Source organism: Microtus pennsylvanicus, chromosome 17, assembly GCF_037038515.1.
Source record: "Microtus pennsylvanicus isolate mMicPen1 chromosome 17, mMicPen1.hap1, whole genome shotgun sequence".
NCBI lineage: Eukaryota > Metazoa > Chordata > Mammalia > Rodentia > Cricetidae > Microtus > Microtus pennsylvanicus.
In genome coordinates, this window is record NC_134595.1 from 42047083 (window position 1) to 42062762 (window position 15680).

Genomic DNA, 15680 nt, shown 5'->3' on the forward strand with positions numbered 1-15680 from the left:
GTCTCTCAGGAAGCATCTCCTGAAATCACCAACTCACCTGATTTTCTACTTTATTATTTACTGTGTTTAGGTTTGCTGGATGTGTAAAAGATTTACATTTTCTTCAAATTAAGCTTCTATAATTTTAGCAAATTTTCAATTAACAATCTAAAATTGTTTTCTTTGTTGACATTATTATTACATGGGATTGTTGCTCCAAGTAGAATGTACAACTGATTCTAGCAACTTTTCTCATTAACTTACTGTGGTTTATTTATTTCCCCATCATTTTACTCTTAGCCTTTAATCGTACAATGACTCAAAAACTGACTAGACAAAATGTCATTGAGCATTTTTTTCCTCAAAACGCTCAACTTCTAAATAATGGAAAATGTAATTTCATTAAGTCAATTCATTATAAAAGATAAATTCTCCAAAAATGTATTTAATCCTGCATAATTAAAACTAATATATATATAGTTTAAGAGCTTTATGGAATTTCATTTTATTTAACCAAAATTTAACATTTCAAGCATTCAAATTTAAACTGTATTAATTGAAAATTTATCACACTCTCACTTCTCAGTTTATTTGATTCCATTTTAATGAATGCAAATGATCTAACTATTGCTTTATTTTTTTTCTTTTTAAATAATTTCTTATTTGAGAATTACATACAGTATATTTATTATATTCTTCTCCTTGCCCCCGTGCCTCCCAGATCTTCCTCCTCTCTACCCACCCAACTTCATGTTCTTTCTTTCAAAGGGGGAGGGGAAGAAAAAGAAAGACTCCACTAAAAACCATGGAGTCTGATTCGTGCTGGCCATGAGGCCTGTGCTGGACTGCGGTGGAAGTACCCAATGTCACTCCACTGAAGAAAATGATGGCGACATGAATGTATCTCAAATTAATTGACTTTTCTTAGTCAAGAGAGAGATGCTCTCAAAAGAAACGTTAAAACACACTAGAAAGCAAAAACAATAAATGAGCGCCTAGAACTGAAGCCACGAGGAGAGAGGTGCACATGCTAGGGACCGATGGGCCACATCCAAGAGGACCCTAAGATTCAGTAAATATGTGAATTCATTTGTGGAGAACTTTCTAACGTCTGTCTGGAGGCTTGAATTACATACCAAAACATACATCAAAATGTGAATCTAAGGCAGGTGTGGTGTTGTATGCCGAAACCTCAGCAGCTGGGTGGCAGGGGCAGGAGGGTCACCAGCTAGAGGCCAGCTTCGGCCACACAGTGAGGTCCGGTGACGGGGAAAACATGACAGTGAGTGTGCTGGCTAGTTTTTTGTCACCTTGACACAATCTTGAGTCGCCTATATTTGAGGGACCCTCAGGTGAGAAATTGCCACCGTCGGATTGGCCTGTGTACAAATCTGTGTGGCATTTTCTTGAGCCATAATTAATGTGGGAGGGCCACTGAGGGTGGCACTCTCTTGGGCGGGTGATTCTAGGTGATATAGGCAAGCAAGATGGGCAAGCAGCAATCCTGTGGGGTCTGCTTCAGTTCCTGCCGTGATTTCCCTTCATGATGGTCTATAAACCATAAGCTGAAATAAACCCTGTCTTCACCAAGGCGCTTTTGGTCATGGTATTTTATCGCAGCAATAGAAAGCCAGCGAAGACAGAGAGGGAGAAGAAAGGGAGGGAAACCGGGGAGGAAGTAGAGGGAAGAAGGCATTAATTCAGGGAAAGAGAGAGAGGGAGGGAAGGAGGAAAAGGTGTGAGGAAGGAGAGAAGAGTGGGGAGAGAAGAGGGGATAAGGGATGGGGGGAGGAGAAAAGTGACTTTAATAAAGTCCTAGATGTTATTAGATGCTTCTGGTTTTACCTGTGACAAAGCAGATTACTGCTGTCTAGTATCAAGGCACATTGTCCATGGGTAGTTTTATTAAGTGTTTGTAACAAATCAAAAAAGGGATGAAACGAAGAAATGGCCTCCCATTTACCATAGTTGGAAATTGTCATTGGTTGGCTTTGCATATTCCAGAACATCTGAATGTATTGTACCAAAAACTGCAGGGGCCATATGAAAAACTACACTAACACTTATCAATGTGTTTACTGATGAAACCTCTGAGAAGTCAATCGATGTCCACGCAATCCATCAATGATATTTTATAGTCTGATAATACACATCTTGGAAGAATTATTGGGATTCGAAGAACAGTGTATTTGATGAAAGCCTTACCATTATTTTAAGAGATTCAGGATGAGAAAATTCGCTTATTTTATCGCAAAAAAGCCTTGACATATGTTAATGAAAGTTATGAAAGATTGATTGCTTCTTGGCTGCCAGTAAAGAAATCCTGTTGTCACACTAAAGAATTGCTGGAAGAACAGAATGGGGGAAGAAATGAGTATGCTCCCAGGAGCCTCCACCTTGTGAGGTTCTCATTACTAAACAGCAAGAAATTATTTTCTTTTTTCCCTTTTTAGTTGTTTTTGTGTGTATGTGTGCAGGGGGAGGGTTGTTTTGTTTTTTGAGACAGGGTTTCTCTGTGTAGCCCTGGCTGTTCTGAAACTCGCTGTATAGACCAGGCTGGCCTTGAACTCAGAGATCTACCTGCCTCTGCCTCCCGAGTGCTGGGATTAAAGGCGCGCACCACCACTGCACCACTTAGCAAGAGATTCTAAAGGGATTTTACCAGAAACTAAAATTAGAATGATAAGAACTAAAAGATTAGTTAACACACACACACATATATATATTACATGTATAGTCATGAAATCATACTCAAGTTCATTATCAACATCTTTTAACATTTTATTTGAAAGTTTTATACAAATTCAGTATTATTTTTCTTTTCACTTGGTACTTTTCTTAGACTTTTGTAATAATAAAGAAAATATGCATAATGATTTTCACTAAAGTTCATGTAAGCCATTCCTCAAATCTTTTGAATTTGCCCCAGTATGTCATATAAATATAATCACTTTCTATGTGTACATCGACAGGAATAATCCTTGTACAAGTTGGACAGTGTCAAAAGTGTTTCTGTCCAGAATATAAGCAGTACATTTTATGATACCTTCATTCAAAAACACTGAGAAGGAACCAGAAAACCTCTGAAATTACAGAAAGTTCAGTTTTACAAAATGTTTGACAAAGATTCTTAACCATTTTTTTAAGTTAGTGCACAAACCTGAAGTCTGTCTAAACAAAGTTGTTCAAAAGGGACAAACATCAACCGGCCACCATAGTCATATTATTAATCTGAAGCTATGTCAGCTATTAAAAGTCCATTTATTACCTCATATGCAAACTGAATTATTGCCTTTATATAAATGGTTATATTGAGGAATGGGTCCGTTTGACTGTTCTTCCATTCTGGTTTTGCCATCATGCCTTAAATATGACTGATGAGATGAACCAAAGGCAACAAACCGTCATGTTCCCTTTCGAGATCTCCCACAGAACCCAAACTCAAGCTCACTATTGTCTTAGGAAAATCGTAAGCGTCCTAAGCACTCTGATATGGATGATATCAGACCTTGACACTCACAATGAAAATACATACCCGAAACTCCAGACACGGGAGCCGAGAACAAATGCCACACAGCAACTCCCTACTTCATGTCTGAGCACACTCAGTACCTGACTATGCAGAACGTTTGTTTTGGAAGCATGAAGGTGACATGGTCACAATAATAGTGGTCAGCAGAAAATATTTTCCTGGGGAAGAGGAGAGGAAAAAGGAATAGAGTCCCCTCCCATAAAGGACACAATGAAAATACATGCCCTAAGGAAACCTAATGCATTCAGCTTACATTAAAATTATTTGAAGAAGCCTCTCGATGACAAGGATTAAATGGAACATGAGATGTAAAATAGTAGTGGAGATTACAATTATTGATCTAGCTATTCCTTTGTTAGTACTTTGGTAATAATAGGAGATGCTGTAATATTTTATCTCCAGATCTCCTGAAACCATAATAAATAGGTAGCTTGTAGAAAACATAACCTTATTGAAATGTCCCTTATATTCAATTGAAAGTAAAGTTTTAAAAAAAATCTCAATCTAGCACCTTCTAAAACATCAAAATCATTTATAAAGTTCTATCCCAAATTCTGAAGAAAATAACTTGAATTCAAAACATTAAAGTCATATAAATTGTCTCTGACCTGAAATTATAGTAGTATTGAACATTTAAAAATGTCTGTATCATATATGAAATCTGAACTAGTAACATAAATTTGAATTCATGTACCTTTTAAAAACATTTAGGAAAGGCATTTGTTATATAAAATATACTTTACATTCAGAATTGTGAGTTATCACAAAGTAGTTGTCAGTCTACAGGTAGACCTATCAAATGGCAACAAAAATTATCATATTGCAACTAATATTTGAAATTACGTTAAAAAAATGCCACAAACATGGCAAACAACTATTCAATCTGCACAATTACTTGAAACAACTAGAACCACAACGAGTACTGATACACAGACACGTAGCAACTATAAATACATTATGCTAACAACAATCCCTTTAAGTTACTTTTGGCATGGAGCCAGAAGTTGTGTGGAGACCGGATGCAAAGAGTCGCTCATGGGTTGATTCCCAACACGAAGCACTCAGAATCTTCAAGTAGATGGCACCGTTAAAACGTGGGCTTGTTCATGTATTCTTCCATTGTCTGAAAGAGAACAGTGACTTAGAGCCATTGTCCCTTTAAACCGTATGCATTAACAGACTATGATTTGTTTTTCATTCTGTTGGTTTTTTTTTCTTTTACGATGTTGAAAAAATTCAAAAGCGCATATAGACATAACTCTTTGCATTCTACTTTAAGTGGCTACAAGTTTGAATATCATTTATCTACCATGGACACATGACTGTACATACATCACTTTCAACTGAGAAAAGGGTAAGCTTGATCAGGAAGTGGATGTTTGGGAAGAGAGATGCTGGAACAACGACGGAGACACCGCTGTTCATTTAAAGCTCCTGTCTAAATGGCCGTGAGGACCACACGTGGGCACATGTGTTTGAGAAACCCCAAGTACATGTAACACGTGCATTGTTTTCTATGCTGTTGCAGAACCTCTTCTTTATACCTACAGCCCAGTCAGAAGGGATAAGTATCCTATGGCTGGGAAAGCTTTCCACCATGCCTTTGGAAGAGCACTTCTCCAAAATATCCAGATCCTCTTTTAGTTATCAAGTTTGCTGCTAAGCCCCAAAGTTTTACTTTCCTGTCTTCATCTTTTCTTTTAAGTGTTTGATAAGACAGGTAGAATTCCACACTGGTATTGCAAACTCCCTCCTACTGAACAGATACACATTTATGAAAAACAATGACCCAGGTTACATCAGTAAGAGAGCTTATGGAGGGTGCGGGGGGGGGGGGGGGTAGCAAGTTATCCTTAGGCAAAACTTTAAGCCACTGTGACTCACTCCCAATTTGCTTAGCAACTGACATTTAATTATGCACCCCAACATATGTGTGATCACTCAACACCTCAGGAAAGATTGGCAGCTGGGGCCAAAGAGATCAAGGATGTGGCCAACAAGATTGTCCAGAGCCGCTCAACCTGGAGGTTGCATAGTAGATACCCAGCAAATCAGGTATTCACATTATAATTCACAGCAGTAGAAAAATTGCACTTATGAAGTAGCCACAGAATAATTTTATGGTTGGGGGGGTCATCACAATATGAGGAACTGTACTGAAGGATTGCAGCATCAGGAAGGTTGAGCACCACTCATCTAGAGGATACCCGTATCAGAAATCAGGGTTTCTACCTGTGTTCCCTGTCTCTTTAGAATCTCAGTGTACCACTGCTGAAATGATTTATGATTAGTCACCCACACTTTCTCTAAAGCTTGTCAGCCTCCTAACTGAGCACTGGTCCAAAGAGGCTCATAACCAAGGACATCTGGCCTGAATCTCCTCTTAAATATTCCATCATTACCTTTTAACTTGACTTGGGTATTAACAATGACCCCTAACCTATGTGAATTTTGTAGAGTTTATCCCCATTTAAAAAGATCCAAAGCAAATTAAGTCTAAAATTTAGAGTAAGAGATGACAGCACATTATCAATATTAAAAAGATGATAAAATAAAATCTAGAATAACATATTCCCTTTGTTTGATACTCTTATATTGCTACGGCTATATTGTCTTTGCAGTTAAAATGTCTTACTGTTGCAAATTTGAATGGACAGTATGGACACCCTGCCCAACACTTTCTGCAGCCTTGAAGAAGCATGAGATGGTCAAGGACATAAAGTGAATACCTCACTGCTGCAAGGTTTACTGGGCTCTGGTTATCCACCCTATATTAGCATGAGGTGATTCCTGCTATCACTCCAAGGACATAAAGAAATGTTTTAAGAATTTGTTGCTTTCTTGAACCTGCACTTAAAAAGGGTTGGAACTGACTTAAAACAGTCACAGTCTCAAATCTTTGTCTTCCCTTGCCTTCACTAGAGTCAAGCTAGGGTCATATCTTTGGACCCAACTGGAGACTTTCATACCTTGATAAGATGCATTCTGTACCTAATATGCATCCCCTTTCTACTGCACTGTGGTTTTGGTTTATGCTCTGAATATTGAAAAGTGTCGGGGTGTACCAAGCAGTTGTTCATACATCCTCATGAATGAGATGGCCTACAGCTTGACTCCATTTGACCATCCCTTCCTAACAGGCTATGGTCTGTGAAGATCATTCTCTTCATCTAGTACAACCTCTACTCTACAATCTCTATGCTTCTAACTTTATGACATCACCCACATTGCTGTTACTCCCTCCCATATCAGTCATCCCCAGACAATTAGACTTTCAGAATTATCAACATCTAACCTGGATATGCTCAGATTAAGATGAGTACTTGGAGCTTTAAGACTATGGGTATTGTTAAATATGTGAAATTAACTTTTGTTTCTATCCCCTAGCCCAAGAAACTTTCATTAGGTGTAATTGAGGGGAAAGTCCTAAGAGCTATTTCATGGTTTTCAGTTGTTCTAAAAGAAGACAACATCATAAAGGCCTTTCTTGGACCCTAGTAACTACAAATGCGTACTTAGAGCTGAACTCTAAGTGTGGGAAGCCACGGAAGAGGATTCGTTCCACCTTGACTAAAGGTCAGAGAGCCAGACCTGTTCTGGCTCCTTCAAGGTTATATGGCGGGAGATTTGACCTAAGGTGTGGCTACTGACAGGCTGTTTTGACCTAGAGTGTGGTTACTTGATGTTGTTTTGGATACTAAGAAGGTAATTACTTTGTTAGTTCCTTGTATCATGGTAAAGAAGTCTCTTGCCTTCCCCTTCCTCTTTGGACTGGGGCATAGAAAGCCTATGAGAAAAAATATGAGGCAAAACTCAGTGTTTACTAGATGCCCTCCCAACTCTATCAGTTGTCTCTTGTCTATTTTTCTTAATCCTCACACTTCCCTCCAAACAGGGACAAAGAAGCCAGGCAGGACCCAGTAATTGTCACCCAGGAATGGGATATGACAAATGGTGTCCAATGTGGGGATCGTGGCAGGTCAGGAAGTAAAGGGGTATTCTTCCCCTTTATGCAATTTGAACATTTTCTCCTACATATTCTGTACTTTATGAAGCAGACCAGACATGCAAAGTTGACTCTTCCACAAGCTCTCCCAAAATGTTCACAGATGTTACTGGAAGGGGTACTGGAGCCCAAAAGGACACTAACAACATTGTGGCATTTGGCAGGCTCTGTTCATTCAACAAGAGCCATTTAAGGGCAGCCACAATCTTGCCTGGTCGCTGAGGTACAGGGCTTAAGATGGGGCATCTAACTCTACCAGTTCACACTGTCTTCTCAGCCATCAGGGACACGGTCAACCAATTAGTGCTTTCCTGTGAAAGGGCTCACTTCTTGAAATGCCTGCTTCCAAGATTTAAGTGGAACTAGGAACAAAGATCCACTGAAAGTTCTTAAAGCCTATTTCCTGCAGCCGGGGGGACTTCGAAATAACTCAGGTGTGTCTTGGCCTCAATTCAGGAAACTTTAGCTACCAAAGTACCAAAGACCCTGTGAAAGGTCTGTCTCTCCTATAAGAAGCTTCTATCTTAAAGACAAAGAGTAGAGTCTTAGGAATAACCCTCACTTCCTACTCCCTGCTTCTCCACCCCAGCATATTTTAATAAATGTTCTTTTACAAGTTATTTACAAGTACTGATTGCTTCAGTGCCTCATAAAATCCCTTTTATGACATTTTGAAGGAGTCAAGTAAGACTCAATGAGGTTTAATGCATTTCCTCAAGGGGATAATACCTCTAGCAATGAATGCATTGACCTAACAGGCACCCAGAGCTGCTTGTGGGACCCACCCTTGCCTTTCTTCATGTCCACTCACCTGAGGATGGAGTCCCTCCATGGGCAGGAGTAAGTAATCAGCTCAAAGTATTGCCAAGACAGTTGCTGGGAAATCATGCCTAATGTCTTATTAACTTAATCAGTCTCTTATTTCCAAATAGCAGGAAGAATGGCCTTAGTACCAATTTTAAAAGGGTACTTTACAATTCTTGAAATCCTCTTGACTCTTGACCTGCTGTTATGAAAACAGGAAGATGGAAAGACCCACTGAGGCCAGGTGTGGTACATGCCTGTCATCCCAGCACTTGGGAGGTAGAGGCAGAAGAATAGTGAATTTAAAGCCAGCCTGGGTTCCACTGTAAGACTCTGTCCAAAAAAACAAACACACACACAGTGGAGAGTGGGGGCAACAGGGGGAAAAGAGAGGAAAGGAAGGAAGACCCACTGGTATTCTGGGAGGCCGGAACAGAATCTAAGCACCTAGAAATATGCTTGGTTTAGGACTGCTCAGAACTGCCTCATTCTAGAAGACAAAAGTCAGAGAAACACAGTGTTCTCTTCCAGTGACCTGGAAGGGGTTAATGTAAGTTATATTACCCTACCAGGTCAGATTCAAATCTGGGATGCTTCTAAAAAGAAAAGTCCCTGGATATTATATGAGGCAAAATGTCAGGGGCAGCGCCAAGCACAGGTTTCAGGGCCCATTTATACCTCAGCAATCCAGCCATACGTGCTCCTGAGTCATTTACACAAACAAGAGCACACAGACACAGACCTAGGGTCTTCCCAAGAGGCAGGGAATTTCAATTAAAATGACAAATGCCATCTTCGATCACATAGCTCTAATATTCCTGGCAAATAAAATAACTCCGTACTGCTGTGTCTCCTTCCCAGGGCAGAGCAGATATTTTAATGAAAGCCTTTTTATACATCTCATAAAATTACGTTTGCAAAGAATAGCTCTAAGCATTTGATACCCCTAAGAGGGTAAGATATTTTCAGACCCTGAAGCTCAGCAAGACAGGACAAGCAAAGACTCAGGACTAAACCGCAAGGGTCCAAAGCTCTATTTCATATTTATTAACTACAAAAATGAGCAGGACATTTCACCTCCCGAGTCTCTGTTCACTCACAAGAAAACAGACTGAGACCTGGTTAGAATTGCTGAAAGAATTGAGCAAACTAATACGTGAGAATTGTTTAAAGTAGAAGCTATGCCCAGCACAACATGCGGGTGTAGTAATCAGAGGGGTAGCTATATTATAATTAGTGCTGGAATCAACATCATCTTTCCCAGGAATAAAAACTGTACTGACCTCCTGTAACATATCAGAGTCTTCAATGGCCTTGACTGCCGTTTTCTTGGATGTTTCCTGAATTTCTCCACCTATTATAAATTCATCAAGGATAAAATACGCCTTTTCAAAATTAAAGATAATATCCAGCTCACAGACCTGGTAAGGAGAAAAAAAAAATAAACGTTTTGATAAATTTGGAATCAGGAAAGCGTCTGCCACTGGCTCCAACTCTCCCAGCATTGCCATTCAAGTGGTAGGCAAACATAAAACACCACATGGCATTTTAAGGATAGAAAGACGGGAGAAGAGAATCCCAGACCTTTAGAAAACGTAAAACCAAATCCTATTAAAGCAGAGCATGTCTTTAGAAAATGAGATTTGTACTGGTGTGAAAGGGAAATGGCCCCCATAGGCTCAAGTATTTGAACACTTAGTCACCAGCTGGTGTTGCCTGGGGAGGTTATGGATCCTTTGTGTGGGGGGGGGGGGCAGTCTTGGGGGCAGGCTTCAAGGATTGATACCGTCATCCCTCTTCCCGTCCATATCCACTCTCTTTATCTCTGCTTCCTGTGTGAGATTGAGATGCGACCCCCCCCACCTGCTAGCACACCTCCCTGCCATTATGGATCCTTCCTCTGGGTCTGTGAGCCAAATAAACTCCCCTTGATGTGCTCCTTTTGGTCACAGTATTTCATCACAGTCATCGGAAAGTAACTAATAGAATGTTTTGAGACTCCGTGGGGGAGTCAGGCTTCCTAGGCTCCTGTGCCCACAGTCACATGCAGAAGCTGGGTGCCTGCTGCTTTCTAAGTAGAAGGACAGAGCCTCAGTTCTCAGGCACTCAGGTTTAAAGATCTTGACTGTTAGGCCAGTGAACTGCAAATTTCCAAATTCCCCTGTTAAACCTTCTGATGAAAACTCTTCCTGCAGGCCAGGCCCCTGCATTTTCCGGGTCAGTAGGTCTGGATCGGGTTCAAACACCTGTGCGGCCAGCATTTTCCCACGATACTGAAGGCCTCTAGTTAGTGGAACAGCACATTAACCAGGGTCAAAGATCGAGAGGGACTGGCAGGTGTCACTGTGGAAGTGAAGCAAACGGCGAAGCTATCCCCATAATCTAAACACTTCAACCAGGGGATCCTGTTTCTGTCGGCTTCCTCACTGCTTACCCCCCAGCGCACTGCAAACTGACTCCTTCTGCATTCAGACCTTATCTGCCCAAACAAAATTGCTTTCTTTAAGCCATCTAGCTAAAAGCTCCTCAATTCTCCCTCAAACGCCCCTCCGTAGCAACTGATACGCCTACCAATTTGTTTTTTGGACATTTTTCTCCCTTGATGTTGGCAAAGCCATCCAATGGCTGTGGGTCTCCTCTGACTCCGATGATGGTTCTCGGGCTTTCTGGATGATTCCGCGTTACTCCTCCCCACTAACTTCTATTTGGTTGGTAAGTACTTATTGATCTGGAACAAAGCTCAAGGATCAAAGTACTTGCTTCCAAGTCCTGGACCTTGAGTTTGATCACCAAGACCCACATGGTGGAAGGAGAGCACCTATTCCCACAAGCTGGACTCCCGACTCTACACACATGCACTAGCAAACATGTAATCCTCCACCAAAATAAATGAATATATATATAAGTTCAGAAAATACTATTTATGGAGTGTTTGGGGCATATCGGTTTGCAGAACGGCAGTGTGTCTACCACATGTGGCTTTTCTTCTTAAATGACGGCATTCTTCAGCACAGCGCCTTCGCGTTGCAATAGACATCGTCTTCTAGACAAACTCACTGGCTCTCAGTGACAGCTCCCTTCTCTCGTTCATCTCCATCTACTGGGTCTGTCCTCTTGTGGTCACCAATCCTATTGGTTCTTACATTCAAATAGAACACTTCTCATTCCTCCACTTCATAGCTGCTTTGGCCTGCAAATGGTGCGGCAAACAAGACCAATTCCCATTTGCCCAGTATTTTCACACCACTGACTACACATATCTGTCTACTTGGGCATTCTTAGTTCCACATCACCATGTCTGAAATTGATCTTTTCTTCCTTTGGTCCTGATGTGTTTTTCTTCCCTTGGTCCTGATGTGTTTCCTTGGTTACCAATCCTATTGATTCTACCATATAAATAGAGTACACATCTCCCATACCTCCACTTTGCAGCTGCTCTGTCTGGCCTGTAACCCCTCTGGGTTTACAGCAATGATCTTTTAGGTAATCTCTTTGCCCATTCAAGACCACAGTCAGTCTCACACTTTGCTAACATGCTGTTCTCATTCCTCTTTTTGTGAGGTCTAGGTTTTAAGATAGACGTGATCTTTATCACCTGCTGCTGTCACTCAAGCTACCAGCTCACTATGTTCTTTCACGCCCTTACCCTGGCACATGCCAGTAAGAACTGAACTGCTCTTCCAAATCCAGGCACATGCCAGTAAGAACTGAACTGCTCTTCCAAATCCTCCCCCCCTTTTTATTCTCTTACTGACAAAAGCATACAGAATTCTCAATGCAGAAATAATTCTTGAAAATTCCCACCTAAGATAAGCACAATGTAAAAGCAAATGAAAAGGCCAGGTATGGAGGCACACACCTTTAATCCCAGCACTTAGGAGACAGGTAAGTGGATCTCTGTGAGTTTGAGGCCAGCCTGGTCTACAGAGTGAGTTCTAAGACAGTCAGAGCTCCACAAACCAAATCAACCAAACAACAACAAAATAATGAACAATGCAGAGACAAAGCAAGAAGAGGAAGCATTAGAGACGTCTAGGAATAAGTATAATGTCAAGGAGTCAGAGAAAGCCAAACTGAATCCATACTCACCAGGAAATTAAATGAAAATATCCATTGCTGGTGATGGCATGAATAAGTACATACCCTCTCTGTCAATAAGTTTATAAAGCTTGTACCATTTTTGGTTGGCTGGTCAAATTTTAAATGCAAAAATGCTCACACTCACATCTGGTAAGATGGATCAGTTGGTAAAAGCACTTGTGAGAGAAGCCTGATTTTAGCAGGCCCTGGACCTCAATAGCCCCCAGGCCTTAGCACAACTGACCCCATGATGAAGGCATCATTCAGGCCATAAAACTCAGCACAAAGACCTAAGCCATCACACTACACAGTTCTAGCAAAGTCTCCTGATGGACTAACCTTGGTTTTTAGCTTCTGTAATTCCACTTCTGGCCAACTGTTCTTGCTAACTGAAGCATGTCAACCCTAGACATGGTTCTTGTGCTCACCCTGAGAAAGGCTTGGTGCTGCCAGCTAACAAAGACTTTCTATTGGCAGTCTTCTCTGGGACACCCTACAATACTGACAACCTGGGTTTGATGCACAGAGAACATATAAAGATAAAGGGAATGCCACAAAATTGTCTTCTGACTTCCACATGTGCAATGTAGCTTGCATGCAATGGTACACACACACACACACACAACACACACACACACACGCATGAGTGCCCACATACACATCATGCACATAATGCCAAACAACAAATAAGTATTTTTTTAGTTTCTGGACTCAACAGTTCAATAAGGGGTTTAGCCTCATGATACTAAAATCAATGTCCAATAAGACATATAAGCAACAATCATTATGTTTATTATATATCATTTATAAAAATAATTGGGAACAACCCAAAGTCCAATCAAGAGAACTGTTTAAACAATGTATGTACAGCCAGGCAGTGGTGGCGCACATCTTTAATCCCAGCACTCAGGAGGCAAAGGCAGGAGGATCTTTGAGTTCGAGGATAACCTGGTCTACAAGAGCTAGTTCTAGGACAGGCTCCAAAGCTATAGAGAAACACTGTCTTGATATACAAAACAAAACAATGTATATACATCTCTACAATGGCATAGGAATTCTATGTACAATTTGGAAAGAATAGGATACTTTTATATGGAAAATGTGGGGAAAAAATCTCTAACAAGCTTGTAAGGAGAATAATAAAGTTATATAAGAATATCATACTGCAATCCATTTGCTTAAGTTTAAAAGATTGTATGTATGGAAGAGTATGAAAATGCATTTTCTAATTTTGAACAATAAAACTAAACAGAAAGAAATTACAGTAAATTAGAGATCCACACACAAGAATGAAAGGACCGGAAGAATCAGTTATCAGAGGTCAGGAGAGGTAGAAGCCAGCAGCGACAGCAGAGAGACCTCAGCATTCAAAGCTGGTACAGACTAGAAATCCAAGACAGACAGGAGCCTCATTAGGACAGAGATATCAACAGAAGCCTGTCCAGCAGACCCAACAATCATTCTACGAATTCACTAGGAGTGTCTCAGGGCCTACTCTGAGCAGTCACAAATCCCCAGATCTGTGGCTCCTTTAATAGGCCTGGGGCAATCAATTTACTGCACCTAGTTTCAGGGACTAAAGCAAGGAGGTGTGCAGAATCGGAGACACACAATCATGGATACTGTTGGGAGTGAGCAAGTACTTCATACAACTCCCAAGTGCTACTCGACAGCCCAGCTCCATCGAAACCGAAGAAGGGGTGACAATCTGCAGAACTGGGGTGAAAGCCAAGCTCTTTCTTGGATACTTATAAATTCCACCTAAGGTCCACCCCAGCATAGAAGAACTATGCCTTTGACACACAGCAACCACCGCGTGGTATGTGGCATCTTCCTTCATAGTCCATGCTAATAAACATGAAACATTCCTTTGATTTCCCCCCATGTATGTAGATTCTGACACACAACTTACAAATGGCAGAAAAATGACGTTCACTTTATCTTTCACTTCCTGATATCTGTGTGTTACTATAGTGTGGCTTACAGCTCGTCTCTCACAGCCAGTGTATACTAGGCTGAGAACATTTCTGCCCTTTCAACAACAAATCCCTTAGGGCGGAGTCTAAGAAGCAGCTGTCCTTGAACTCTAAAGTAAATACAAGAAGTTTCAAATTACGCAAAGGAAATGTTTCAGGTAATAAGAACCACAAAGCTACAGGAAAACAATACGTAAATAGCGACCAATCGTTTATATGTCTTTGCTACTTAGTGTATTTGAATTTAACAAAGCAAATATTTTTATCTCCCTTTCCAGTGTCGTATCCTCATCAGTGAAATAGAGACAGGTGGTAGGTCTGAAATCTTGGGTCTGGTTACTGTGTGAGCAGGCACTAGGATCAAGACACTGCATGCTCTTCCTCTTGAAACAGAAAAACTCCCTAGGTCAAATTCAAAAGCGTCAGCAGCAGCCACACACTCGGAATGCATCAACCCACGTTCATGCTGCAATGCAGAATGGAGATATGGCAGGCGTCTAAATTCCTTATCTACTGGGAGACCCCAAAGCATTTCTTCTCAGCATCTGTAAATTGGGGTTAATGCTCCTTACTGAAGATGGAAAGATTGCTACACAATCCTTGGTAATCTCCTCAGAATGGAGATATGGCAGGCGTCTAAATTCCTTATCTACTGGGAGACCCCAAAGCATTTCTTCTCAGCATCTATAAATTGGGGTTAATGCTCCTTACTGAAGATGGAAAGATTGACTACACAATCCTTGGTAATCTCCTCAGCATTGAAAAGTACTGTGAGACACATCACTCAAATGAGTAGCCAGAGATCTTGAGTTTTATCTGCCTTCAAAATACTGTATCGTCAAGATGTAAGTTTCCCCTTGCATAATCTCAGGGCAGGATTCAAAGAGATCTTTGGTATTAGCAGGAGAGGAAGATAAATCCAAAGAGAAATGAAATATTGCTGAGACAATGACAACGAGGATCAGTTCTAGAAGCCCTTGGTCATCACTCTTAATTAATAAGAATTGAACACCTACTGGGCACGGAGCCCTGGAGTGCTCTTAGTTTAATGAAAGAGTCATTGAATGCTTTAGTGAATTAAAATTTTGATTCATGACAAAGATAGAGTGAGCTTCTAAAGGTGCACCAGAATTGGATGGAGAACCAGTGCTAGACAGGCAGTTATTCTGACCCTCTTTACGCTTTCTTTGGGTGGAGGTCATCCAGATTCTCTTAAGTGATGCGCTTTGACATATCTGATTGACTTTCGGTAAGCACAGAGAGATCAAAATTCAGCTTCAAGTTGCATGACCAAAGTTGACTT

General features: G+C 40.8%; 1 protein-coding gene across 3 annotated transcripts in view; it reads right to left on the reverse strand.

Moving 5' to 3' along the window:
- Window positions 1-2735: 2735 nt before the first annotated feature.
- Window positions 2736-15680, reverse strand: part of Ap1s3 (adaptor related protein complex 1 subunit sigma 3) — a 58946-nt gene continuing 46001 nt past the window's right edge. Inside the window, exons 4-6 of one of the 3 annotated variants that reach the window (XR_012908180.1) lie at window positions 9605-9742; window positions 8329-8523; window positions 2736-4634 (exon numbers count right to left, since the gene is read on the reverse strand). Coding sequence is in view for 2 of the 3 variants with exons in the window: in XM_075951724.1 (XP_075807839.1) it covers window positions 7242-7298; window positions 9605-9742 (195 nt within the window). In the remaining variant the exon portion in view is untranslated. Of the gene's footprint in view, window positions 4635-7172; window positions 7299-8328; window positions 8524-9604; window positions 9743-15680 lie in introns of those variants that run through there. The other 2 variants (XM_075951725.1, XM_075951724.1) reach the window with 2 other exon arrangements.